At 44.5% G+C, this 14,060-nt stretch overlaps 1 protein-coding gene across 1 annotated transcript; it reads right to left on the bottom strand.

Moving 5' to 3' along the window:
• Positions 1 to 11,632: 11,632 nt before the first annotated feature.
• Positions 11,633 to 13,633, bottom strand: LOC138892208 (uncharacterized). Its single transcript, XM_070175913.1, has 5 exons — positions 13,382 to 13,633; positions 12,679 to 13,205; positions 12,245 to 12,574; positions 11,849 to 11,989; positions 11,633 to 11,762 (listed from the first exon to the last, which is right to left on the bottom strand). The coding sequence occupies exons 1-5, from the start codon at positions 13,631 to 13,633 to the stop codon at positions 11,633 to 11,635; spliced, it is 1,380 nt and encodes a 459-aa protein (XP_070032014.1).
• Between the last annotated feature and the right edge of the window lie 427 nt (positions 13,634 to 14,060).

Genomic DNA, 14,060 nt, shown 5'->3' on the forward strand with positions numbered 1-14,060 from the left:
CACATGTACTTACGCTCTCAGAGTACTCAATCTGACTGTCTCAACTCTCACTCATCACACTCAATCACTCAGCATTGTACGGTACCTGCGCTCACTACTGGTATGTTAGACTCCGGAGGGGCATATCCTGCCCAGGCGTTAATAAAACCTACTGCTGCATGTAGCCCGATCTCATCATGAATCAGTAATACCTGCTGCGGCGTGCAACCCGATCCCATCATGAATCAATAGAACTTGCTACGGCATGCAGCCTAATCCCATCAATATCACTCACAGTCCGCCCCTCAGGCCCCAACTCAGTCATCAATGTCTCCAGTTTCTCGGGCTCACAAATCTCATTCCAATCAGCGTGAACAATGATAACATGATATAACAATAAATGACAACAGAGACTAAGATATGATATGCAAATGATGAATGTGACTGAGTATAAAATTGCAGTTTAAGCAAATATTTCAACAATAGAAATGATCTCAGCGGGTTCCAATGGAATAAGAATATAGCCTAAATATGATTTCTAACATGGATTGCAGCTCAATTACTCTAACATGTAAGGATTACATTAATAGCAATAAGGTTTGATAACTACACGGTATCATAGAATCAACCGAGTCACAATTACTACGGTGCACGCCCACACGCCCGTGACCTAGCATGTGCGCCACCTCAACACTAACCACATAACACGAATTCCAGGGATTCATACCCTCAGTACCAAGTTTAGAAGTGTTACTTACCTCAAACCGCGCTAATTCCTACTCCAACAAGCGCTTGGCTCGCGAATCGGCCTCCGAACGACTCGAATCTAGCCACAGGCAACTTAATACAATCAATACAAGTCATAGAAATCGATTCCATATGATAAAGCTATGTTCTTTAACCAAATTCAAAAATTCAACCCCGGGCCCACATCTTGAAACCCGACAAAATTTACAAAATTCGAACACCCATTCAACAATAAGTCCAACCATACCAAAATCATCAAATTCCGACCACAAATCGACACTCAAATCCCCAAATCTTACTCTCCAATACATGGGCCAAAAATCCCCAAATTTCACCTCAAAAACACCTAATCTATTTGGGAAATTCAATGGGTCTTCAATATTAATAGATAAAAACGATCAAAAGTTGCTTACCTCTTGAAATATAGTAAAAACCCCTTCAAGAATCGCCTCAATCCGAGCTCTCAAAGTCCAAAAATGGAGAAAATACTCTAACCCTCGTCCTTATAGCACTGGCCAGCGTTTTCGCATCTGCGGCCCAAAACGCTGCTTCTGCAGTACCGCTTTTGCGGTTAAAAATCCGTATCTGTGGAAGCCACTTTAGGCCCGACCAACCATATTTGCGATCCCATGCCGCACCTGCGGGTACACTTCTACGCAAAATGCTCCGCTTCTGCGGAACTTCCCTTCAAGTCCTCTTCTGCAACCACTCTTCCGTATCTGCGACCTCGCAGGTGCGGAATCTTCCTCGCACCTGCACTCCCAGGCTTCCTCCCCAAAACCCGCACCTGCGACGACTCACCCCATACCTGCGTGACCGCATCTGCGGCCACACCTACCGCAGGTGCGATGACACCAGACTTCAGCTGCTTCGGCAATCCTCTAAGTCCAATTTTGATCCCGATTTAAATCTGATTCACACACGGGGCCTCTGGGACCACATCCAAACATATCAACAAATCCTAAAACACGATACGAACTTAGTCGACGCCTCAAATCTCATCAATAACATAAAAAAAATGAATCATACCCCAATTCAAGCCTAATGAAACTAATGGATTTCCAACTTCTAATATCAATGCCGAAACCTATCAAACCAACTCCGATTAACATCAAATTTTTCACACAAGTCATAAATGACACAACGGACCTATTCCAACTTTCAGGATCAAAATCCTAGCCCAGTAACAACAAAGTCAATTCTCGGTCAAACTTGTCAACTCTAAACACTTTAACTTTTCTAACTTTCGCCAATTCAAGCCAAAATCACTTACGGACCTCCAAAATCACCATACGGAGCTATCGAAACCATCAAAACTCCATTAAGGAGTCATTTACACATACTTCAACATCCGGTCAACTCATTCAACTTAGACTTCCAACCTTGGGACTAAGTATCCCAATGCATTCCGAAACATCTCCGGAACCAAACCAACTACCCCGACATGTCACATAACAATAAACGAAAATAAAATAAGCGATAAATGGGGGAAGATGGCTACAATACTCAAAATGACCGGCCAGGTCATTACATTCTCCCCCTCTTAATCACACATTAGTCCTCGAACGGGTCCAAAATCATACCTAGGGTTTCAAATATATGTGCCGCATCTCCCACTCAGTTTCCCAAGTAGCCTCCTCGACCAGCTAACCTCTCCACTGTACTTTCACTGAAGCTATATTCTTTGACCTCAACTTCTGAACCTGCTGATAAAAAATGGCCAGTGGCTCTACATCATAAGTCAAATCCCCATCTGACTGAACCATGCTAAAGTCCAAAACATCAGATGGGTCACCGAAATACTTCCGAAGCATGGAAACATGAAACGCTGGACGAACTGTCGATAGACTAGGTGGTAATGCAAGTTTGTAAGCCACCTCTCCAATACTCTCAAGCACCTCAAAAGGGATAATATACCGAGGGCTCAACTTTGCCTTCTTCTCGAACCTCATAACACCCTTCATGGGAAAAACTCTGAGCAATACCTTCTTCCCCACCATGTAGGCAACATCACGAACTTCCGATCAGCGTAACTCTTCTGTCTAGAGTGTGCCATGTGAAGTTGATCCTAAATCAACTCCACCTTTTCCAAAGCATCCTGAACCAAGTCAACACCTAATAGTGTAGCATCACCCGGCGCAAACCAACCAACCGGAGACCGACATTGTCTTCCACACAAGGCCTCATACGGAGCCATCTGAATACTTGATTGGTAGATATTATTGTAGGCAAACTCTGCAAGCGGTAGAAACTGATCCCAAGAACCCCCGAAATCTATGACACAAGCACGTAGCATATCCTCCAATATATGAATGGTGAACTCGGATTGTACGTCCGTCTGAGGGTGGAATGATGTACTCAACTCAACTCATGTGCCTAACTCTTGCTGCACTGCTCTCCAAAATAACGATGTGAACTGCGTGCCCCGATCTGAAATAATGGACACCAGCACACCGTGAAGGCGAACAATCTCGCAGATATAGATCTCAGCCAGCCGCTCCGAAGTATAAGTAGTCCTAACTGGAATGAAATGTGCGGACTTAGTCAACTGGTCCACAACCAACCAAATAGCATCAAACTTCTTCATAGTCCATGGGAGCCTAACTACGAAGTCCATGGTGATACACTCCCAATTCCACTCAGGAATCTCAAGCCTCTTAAGCAAATCGCCCGGCCTCTGATGCTCGTACTTCACCTACTGAAAATTCAATCACCGAGCTTCAAACTCCACTATGTCCTTCTTCATTCTCCTCCACCAATAGTGCTGCCTCAAGTCCTGATACATCTTTGCGGCACCTGGATGAATGGAATACCGTGAACTATGGGCCTCCTCAAGAATCAACTCATGTAGCCCATCGACATTGGGCACACAAATCCAACCCTGCATCCGTAATACCCCATTATATCTAATAGAAACCTCCTTAGCATCACCATGCTGAACCGTGTCCTTAAGGACAAGCAAATGGTGGTCATCATACTGACACTCTCTGATGCGATCATATAAAGAAGAGCGAGAAACCACGCAAGCTAGAACCCGACTAGGCTCCAAAACATCTAACCTTACAAACTGATTGGCCAAGGCCTGAACATCTGATGCAAGCGGTCTCTCACCAACAGGAATATATGCAAGGCTACCCATACTTACCACCTTTCTACTCAACGCATTGGCCACTACATTAGCCTTCCCGAGATGATACAAAATGATAATATCATAGTCTTTTAATAGCTCCAACCATCTCCGCTGTCTCAAATTTAGGTAATTTTGCTTGAACAAGTTCTGAAGACTTCGATGATCTGTAAATACCTCATAAGACAACCCGTACAGATAGTGCCTCCATATCTTCAATGCATGAATGATGGCTACCAACTCCAAATCATGAACGAGGTAGTTTTTCTCATGAGGCTTCAACTGGCATAAAGCATAAGCAATCACTCTAGCCTCCTGCATTAACACACACCCAATACCAATTTGAGAAACATCACAATACACTATATAAGAATGCGATACTGAACGCAAAACTAGAACTGGAGTTGTGGTCAAGGCAGTCTTGAGCTTCTGGAAGCTCTCCCCACACTCATCAAACCACCTGAATGGAATACCCTTCTGGGTTAATTTGGTCAAAGGCGCTGCAATGGACGAGAAACCCTCCACGAAGCGATGATAATATACGACCAACACAAGAAAACTCTGAATCTCAGTAGCTGAAGACGGTCTGGGCCAACTATGAACCACCTCAATCTTCTTCGGATCCACCTTGATCCCCTCGCTGGACACCACGTGCCCCAAAAAGCCACTGAACTGCGCCAAACCTCACACTTGGAGAACTTAACATAAAGCTTCTCTTCCCTCAACATTTGTAGCACAATCCTAAGATGTTGTACATGCTCCTCCTGGCTACGCGTGTACACCAGAGTATCATCAATAAATACTATGACAAGCGAATCAAGATATGGCTGGAATGCACTGTTCATCAAATAAATTAATGTTGTTGGAGCATTGGTCAGCCCAAAAGACATCACAAGCAACTCATAGTGACCATAGCGAGTCCTGAATGCCATCTTTAAAATATCACAGACCCGAATCTTCAACTGGTGATACCCAGACCTCAAATCAATCTTAGAGAACACTTTAGCTCCCTGAAGTTGGTCAAATAAGTCATCAATGCGCGGAAAATAATGCATGTTCTTAATTATAACTTTGTTCAACAATCTATAGTCAATGCACATCAGTATAGTACCATCCTTCTTCTTTACAAACAGAATAAGTGCGCCCCAAGGCGACAACCCAGGAATAATGAACCCCTTATCAAGAAGCTCCTGAACCTGCTGTTTCAATCCTTCAACTCTGCTGGTGCCATACGATACGGAGAAATAGAAATGGGCTGAGTGCCCGGCACCAAGTCAATACCAAAATCAATGTCCCTGTCGGGCGGCATGCCCAACAAGTCTGCAGGAAATACATCCAAAAAGTCTCGCACTACCGAAATAGAATCAATGGTAGGAGTATCAGCAAAAACATCCCTCACAAAATCCAAATATGACAAATACCCCTTCCCAACCATATGTTGGGCCTTCAGATATGAAATCACCCTTCTGGGAACATAGTCCAGAGAACCTCTCCACTTAATCCTAGGTAACCTCGGCATCGCCAACGTCACGGTCTTAGCATGACAATCCAGAATAGCATGACATGTGGACAACCAATCCATGCATAGAATCACGTCAAAATCAAACATACTAAGCAATAAGAGATCAACTCTCATCTCCAATCCCACAATGGTCACCATACATGACCGATACACTCGGTCCACAATAGTAGAATCGCCTACCGGCATAGATATATGAACATATGAAACTAAGGACTCACGGGGCATATCCAAATAACGAGCAAAATATGATGATATATATGAATAAGTGGAACCAGGGTCAAATAATATGGAAGCATCCTTGTGGTATATTGAGAAAATACCTGTGATTATTGAATTTGAAGCAAAGGCCTCTGGCCTGGCAGGGAAAGCATAGAATCGCGCCTGACCGCCACCTGACCGGCCTCCACGTTTAGGGCGGCCTCTAGCTACCTGAGCTCCACCCTGAGTTGGCTGAGCGGGTGGTGAAGTAATTGTTGCAAAAGTCATAGCCTGGCCCATCTGCTGAACTGGAACTCCCAAAAGACGGGGACAATACCTCTTTACATGACCAAACTCTCCACACTCAAAGCAACACCGCTCCGACAATGGCGGCAGGTAGTGAATCGGACCCTGAGAGCTAGAATAACTACTAGAAAGACCTGGCATAGATGAACCCTGAACTGATGGAGTACGATGTAATCTCCCGAGTCATGATGAAGTGCAGTCCATAGCTGAGTCCATCAATGAATCTCCTGATCCTCTTCCTCTCTATGGGAACCAACCAGATCGGGTAACGAGCCAACTTTGAAAATCTTATCTCATACTATGTCTCTGACATACCCTCCTGTTGTAGCTACTCAAACTACCTAAGTAACTCCTCCCTGTGGGTATGTGGAACAAACTTCTCTAAGAAGAGAATTGTGAACTCATGCCACGTAAGTGGTGCAGCGCCGACTAACCTGCTCAACTCATAGGCCTCCCACCATCTGAAGGCTACCCCGACATCTGAAAAGTAGTAAATAAGACTCCATTAGTCTCCAAAATACCCGACATGCAAAGAATCTACGGGCACCTGTCTAAGAATTCCTGAACATCCTTTGACTCAGCCCCACCGAATGTTGGAGGCATGAGCCTTCCAAACTGCTCTAGCCTCTTTTGCTCCTCATCACTCATATGTGGACCCACCTAGGCCTGAGCAAGTGCAACCGGCTGGGCTAGTAGTACCCCCGGTGTCTGTAGTCCCTAAACTACCTGCTCTGGTGTAAGGGCAGCAGGAGTCTGAGCACCTCCCCTGGCCTAAGACGTGGTTAGTGCAACCTGAATTGAACTTGTCTAAGAAAGGCTAGTGCATATAGTCAATATCTAGCAAAAAATCTAGCCTCCTAAAGGCCTGAAATCACAATGGGCACAGCTGGTGCTTGAGTTGGTCCCACCAGCTCAACCACATTTGGTATCTGCTCCTGAGCAGTAGCAACTGGTGGCTCTACATGTGTTGCTCTAGTTGCTGTATGAGTTGTACCTCGGCCTCTACTATGGCCTGGCCTATCGCGGCCCTAGCTGGTGGTACTGGTGGCCATCCGCCCGATCCAGTAGCACGTTTCCTCGACATCTATGAGAGAATAGAATAATAAAAGTTTAATTTTCGGGATTAACAAATTTGCACAACAAGAATACAAGAAAGTGAAGTTTTCCTAATGGTTTGGTAGCCTCTCGAAGATAAGTAAACACGTCTCCGTACCAATCCAAAAGACTCTACTAAAGCTGCTCATGACTTGTGAGACCTATGTAACCTAGGTTCTGATACCAACTTGTCACGACCCAAAATCTCACATGTCATGATGGCATTTATCACAATACTAGGTAAGCCGACAATTACAAATAACTACGTATTTTTAAATTGAAAATATGCCGAAATAAGTTTAACAGTAAAAAATCTCATAAATAATCGATAAGAATAACAGCTACCCAAATACGAAATTCCTAAAATTCGAGTGTCACAAAGTACATGAGCTACTACATGACAACACAGTCAAAATTTCAACTACAACTGTCTGGAAAGATAGAACAATGCTAAATTAACTGAAAAGAAGGAGAGTTGAGTACAACCGACCTCAAAAGTCTCCAAGTAGATAATGGTCCAAGTCTAGCAACCACCGGGTCCAAATGCACCTTGATCTGTACACGAAGTGCAGAGTATAGTATGAGTACAATCGACCCAATGTACTCAATAAATAATAGGACTAACCTTGGGCTGAAAGCAGTGACGAGCCAGAAAGGTACAGTCCAAATCCAAATAATAATAATAATACTGTATAACATTGAAATGACAGTAATACATAGAGAAATCTCATAATCAATTTATACACATTACGAAAATGTAGACATGCTTTCAAATTCAACAATTAAGCTCAATACCAGAAAAATGTGCCAAGTATAGCTAGCAGAGGTATGTTACATCTCTATGCCTACATAAACAAATATGCATGCCAAATGAAATGCATCACAATGATACTCGCATATACTTACGCACTCAGAGAACACAATCTGACTGTCTCAACTCTCACTCATTACACTCAATCACTAAGCACTGTAAGGTATCTATGCTCACTGCTGGTATGTCGGACTCCGGAGGGGCGAATCCTGCCCAAGCGCTAATAAAACCTGCTGCGGCGTGCATACCACATGCCCGTGACCTAGCATGTGCTTCATCTCAGCACCAACCACATAACACGAATTCCAAGGATTCGTACCCTCAGTACCAAGTTTAGAAGTGTTACTTACCTCAAACCGAGCTAATCCCTACTCCAACAAGCGCTTGGCTCACGAATCGGCCTCTAAACGACTCGAATCTAGCCACAAGCAACTTAATACAATCAATACGAGTCATAGAAATCGATTCCATATGATAAAGCTAAGTTCTTTAACCAAATTCAAAAAGTCAACCCAAAAAGTCAACCCTGGTTCACGTTTTGGAACCCGACAAAATTTATAAAATCCGAACACCCATTCAACAATGAGTTAAACCATACCAAAATAATCAAATTCCGACCACAAATCGACACTCAAATCCCTAAATCTTACTCTCCAATACATAAGTCAAAATCCCTAAATTTCACCTCAAAAACACCTAATCTATGTGGGCAATTCAATGGGAATTCAATATTAATATATAAAAATGATCAAAAGTTGCTCACCTCTTGAAATCTAGTGAAAACCCCTCCAAATATTGCCTTAATCCGAGCTCTCAAAGTCCAAAAATGGAGAAAATACTCTAACCCTCATCCTTACAGCACTGCCCAGTGTTTTTGCTTCTGCGGTACCGCTTTTGCAGTTTAAAATCCGAATCTGCAAAAGCCATTTAAGGCCCGACCAACCACATCTGTGATCCCACGCCCGCACCTGCGGGTGCGCTTCTGCGCAAAACACTCCGCTTCTGCGGACCTGCCCTTCAAGTCCTTCTTCTGCTACTGCGACCACTCTTCTGCATCTGCGACCTCGTAGGTAGAATCTTCCTCGCACCTGTGCTCCCAGGCTTCCTACCCAATCTTGCACCTATGATGACTAACCCCGCACCTACGGCCACACCCACCGCAGGTGCGATGACCCCAGACTTCAGCAATCCTAATTTTGATCCCGATTTCTATCCGATTCACACCCGGGGCCCTCGGGACCCCATCAAAACGTACCAACAAGTCCTAAAACACGATACGAACTTCGTCGAGGCGTCAAATCACATCAACAACATCAAAAACATGAACCGCACCCCAATTAAATCCTAATGAAACTAATGGATTTCCAACTTCTACAATCGATGCCGAAACGTATCAAACCAACTCTGATCGACCTCATATTTTGCACACAAGTCATAAATGACGCAACTGATGTATTCTAACTTCCGAAACCAAAATCCGAGCCCGTTAACAACAAAGTCAACTCTCAGTCAAACTTCTCAACTCTCCAAACTTCAACTTTTCCAACTTTCGCCATTTCAAGCCAAAATCACCTACGGACCTCAAAATCAATATCCGGACACACTCCTAAGTCCAAAATAACCATACGGAGCTATCAGAACCATCAAAACTCCATTCAGGAGATATTTACATATAAGTCAACATCTGGTCATCTCTTGCAACTTAGACTTACAACCATGGGACTAAGTGTCCCAATTAATTCTGAAACATCCCCGAAATCAAACCAAATACCTTAGCAAGTCACATAACAACAAACAAACATAAAAAAGCGATAAATGGGGGAACGAGGCTACAATACTCAAAATAACTGGCCGGGTGGTTACTTTCTTCCCCTCTTAAACAAATGTTCATTCTCAAACGGGTCCAGAATTATACCCGGGGTCTCAAATAGGTGTGGATATCTGCTCCGTATCTTCCACTCGGTAGCCAAGTAGCCTCCTCGACTAGGTGATCTCTCAACTGTAATTCACTGAACCTTTATTCTTTGACTCAACTTTCGAACCTGCCGATCCAAAATAGCCATCGGCTCCACATCATAAGTCAAATCCCTATATAACTGAACCGTGCTGAAGTCCAAAACATGAGGTGGGTCACCGAAATACTTCTGGGGCATGAAACATGAAACACTGGATGAATGCAAGCTTGTAAGCCACCTCTCCAATACTCTCAAGCACCTCAAAAGGGAAAATATACCGAGGGCTCAACTTGCCCTTCTTCTCGAACCACATAACACCCTTCATGGGTGAAATTCTGAGCAATACCTTCTCCCCCACCATGTAGGCAACATCATGAACCTTTTGATCGGCGTAACTCCTCTGTCTAGACTGTGCCCGGTGAAGCCGATCCTGAATCAACTTAACCTTTTCCAAAGCATCCTGAACCAAGTCAGTACCCAATAGCCTAGCAAAACCCGGCTCAAACCAACCAACCGGAGACCGACACTACCTCCCACACAAGGCCTCATACAGTGCCATCTGAATACTTGATCGGTAGCTATTGTTGTAGGCAAACTCTACAAACGGTAGAAATCAATCCCAAGAACCCCCGAAATCCATGACACAAATAGGTAACATATCCTCTAATATCTGAATGGTGCGCTCGGACTGTCCGTCCGTCTGAGGGTGGAATATTATACTCAACTAGTGTGCCTAACTCTTGCTGTAGTGCTCTCAAAAATTGTAATGTGAATTGCGTGCCCCGGTCAGAAATAATGGACATCGGCACACCGTGAAGGTGTAAAATCTCGCGCATATTGATCTCAGCCAACCGCTCCGAAGAATACGTAGTCCAAACTGGAATGAAATGTGCGGACTTGGTCAACCGGTCCACAACCACCCAAATAGCATCAAACTTCTTCAAAGTCTATGGGAGCCAAACTACGATGTCCATGGTGATACGCTCCCATTTCCACTCAAGAATCTTAAGCCTCTGAAGCAAATCGCCCGGCCTCTAATGCTCGTACTTAACCTTCTGACAATTCAAGCACCGAACTACAAACTCCACTATGTCCTTCTTCATTCTCCTCCACCAATAGTGTTTCCTCAAGTCCTGATAAATCTTCATTGCACCCAGATGAATAGAATATCGTGAACTGTAGGCCTCCTCAAGAATCAACTCACGTAGCCCATCCACATTGGGAACACAAATCTGACCCTACATCCGCAACACCCTATCATCTCATAGAAACCTCCTTGGCATCATCGTGCTGAACCGTGTCCTTAAGGACAAGCAAATGGGGGTCGTCATACTGACGTTCTCTGATGCGATCATATAAAGAAGATCGATAAACCATGTAAGCTAGAACCTGACTAGGCTCCGAAAAATCTAATCTCACAAACTGATTGACCAAGGCATGAACATCTGATGCAAGTAGTCTCTGACCAACAAGAATATATGCAAGGCTACCCATACTCACCACCTTTCTACTCAAGGCATCGGCCACCACATTGATCTTCCCGGGATGATACAAAATGGTAATATCATAGTCTTTTAACGGCTCCAATCATATCTGCTACCTCAAATTTAGATCCTTTTGCTTGAACAAGTGCTTAAGACTCCAATGATCTGTAAATACCTCACAAGACATGCCGTAGAGATAGTGCTTCCAAATCTTCAATGCATGAGTGATGGATGCCAACTCTAAATTATGAACAGGGTAGTTGTTCTCATGAGGCTTCAACTGGCATGAAGCATAAGCAATCACTCTACCCTCCTACATCAAGACACACCCAATACTAATCCGAGAAGCATCACAATACACTGTATAACAACCCAATGTTGAAGGCATAACTAGAACTGGAGTTGTAGTCAAGGTAGTCTTGAGCTTTGGAAGCTCTCCTCACACTCATCAGACCACCTGAATGGAGCACCCTTCTGGGTCAACTTGGTCAAAGGCGCTACAATGGACGAGAAACCTTTCACGACACGATGATAATATCTGTCCAAGCCAAGAAAACTCCAAATCTCAGTAGCTGAAAACAGTTTGGGCCAACTCTAAACCGCATCAATCTTCTTCGGATCCACCTTGATCCCCTCGCTGGACACCATGTGCCCAAAACCTCCACCGAACTGAGCCTAAACCCACACTTACAGAACTTAGCATAAAGCTTCTCCTCCCTCAACATCCGTAGCACAATCCTCAGATGTTGTGCATGCTCCTCTTGGCTATGCGAGTACACCAGAATATCATCATTAAATACAATGACAAACAAATCAAGATATGGATGGAACACAATGTTCATCAGATGCATGAATGCTGCTGGGGCATTGGCCAGCCCAAAAGACATCACAATCACAAGGAACTCATAGTGACCGTAGCGGGTCCTGAATGTCATCTTCAGAATATCAGAGTACCGAATCTTTAACTGGTAATACTTGTTCTTAATTGTAACTTTGTTCAACTATCTATAGTCAACGTACATCCGCATAGTACCATCCTTCTTCTTCACAAATAGAATCGGCGCACCCCAAGGCGACACACTAGGCCTAATGAATCCTTTATCCAGAAGCTCCTCAAGCTGCTCTTTCAATTCCTTCAACTCTGCTGGTGCCACATGATACAGAGGAATGGAAATGGGCTGAGTGCCAGTCACCAAGTCCATACCAAAATCAATGTCCCTATTGGGTGGCATGCCCAGCAGATCTACAGGAAATACATCCAGAAAGTCTCTAACTACTAGAACAGAATCAATGGTAGGAGTATCAGCACCAACATCCCCCACAAAATCCAAATATGACAAACACCCCTTCCTAACCATTAGTTGGGCCTTCAGATATGAAATTACCCTACTGGGAACATAATCTAGAGAACCTCTCCACTCGATCCTAGGTAACCCCAGCGTAGCCAACGTCACAGTCTTAGCATGACAATCCAGAATAGCATGACATGGGAATAACCAATCCATCCCAGAATCACGTCAAGATTAACCATACTAACAATTAAGATATAAACTCTCATCTCCAATCCTCCAATGGTCACCACACATACTTGATACACACGATCCACAATAATTGAATCGCCCACCAGCATAGATTCATGAACAGACGAAACTAAGGACTCACGTTGCATATCCAAATAACGAGCAAAATATAATGATACATATGAATAAGTGGAACCAGGGACAAATAATATGGAAGCATCATTGTGGCATACTGAAACAATACATGTGATCACTGTGTCTGAAGCAACAGCCTCTGATCGGGAAGGGAAAGCATAGCATCGAGCCTGACTGCCACCTGATCGGCCTCCCAGTCTAAGGTGACCTCTAGCTGCCTGAGCCCCACCCTGAGTTGGCTGAGCGGGTGGTGAAGTAACTGGTGTAGAAGTCATAGCCTGGCCCCTCTGCTGAACTAGACCTCCTAAAAGATGGGGACAATACCTCTTCACATGACCAAACTCTCCACACTCAAAGAAACCCCGCTCTAACAATGGCAGCAGATATTGAATCAGACCCCGAGAAACAGAATAACTACTAGAAGGGCCTCACACATATGAACCCTGAACTGATGGATCACGAGATGAATTCTAAGCTTGGAGGGCACAGAGAGATGACTGACCTGGACGAGCACTGTATGAACCATGGTTTGTGATGCACCACAATGAACTAGGTTAGCCATCTGAGCGGGCCTATAAGGATGACCTCTGTTGTGGTGGGACTGTCCTCTAGAAGAAGCACCACTGAAACCGCCCGAACCACGAGGCCTCTTGGCCTCCCTCTCCTCACTCTTCTGACTATGAACCTGCTCTAGCCGCCTAGTAATATCAACCACCTCGCCGAACCTAGCACCTAATGCAATCTCCTGAGTCATGATGAAGCGCAGTCCATAGTTGAGGCCATCAACGAACCTCCTAATCCTCTCCCTCTCTATGGGAACCAACCAGATCGCGTGACGAGCCAACTCTAAAAATCTCATCTCATATTGGGTCACTAGCATACCCTCCTAGCGTAGCTGCTCAAACTGCCTACGTAACTCCTCCCTGCGGGTCTGTGGAACACCACTTCTCTAAGAATAGAACTGAGAACTCATGCCATGTAAGTGGTGCAGTGCTGGCTAGCCTGCTCAACTCATAGGCCTCCCACCATCTGAAGGCTGCCCCGACAGTTGAAAAGTAGTAAATGCGACTCAACTCATGGGCTTGAACAACTGCAACCAGCTGGGCTAGTAGTACTCCCGGTGTCTGAAGCCCCTTAACCACCTGCTTTGGTGTACAGGCGGCGGGAGTCTCAACACCTCC

Source organism: Nicotiana tomentosiformis, chromosome 5, assembly GCF_000390325.3.
Source record: "Nicotiana tomentosiformis chromosome 5, ASM39032v3, whole genome shotgun sequence".
In the NCBI taxonomy this organism is placed as follows: Eukaryota; Viridiplantae; Streptophyta; class Magnoliopsida; order Solanales; family Solanaceae; genus Nicotiana; species Nicotiana tomentosiformis.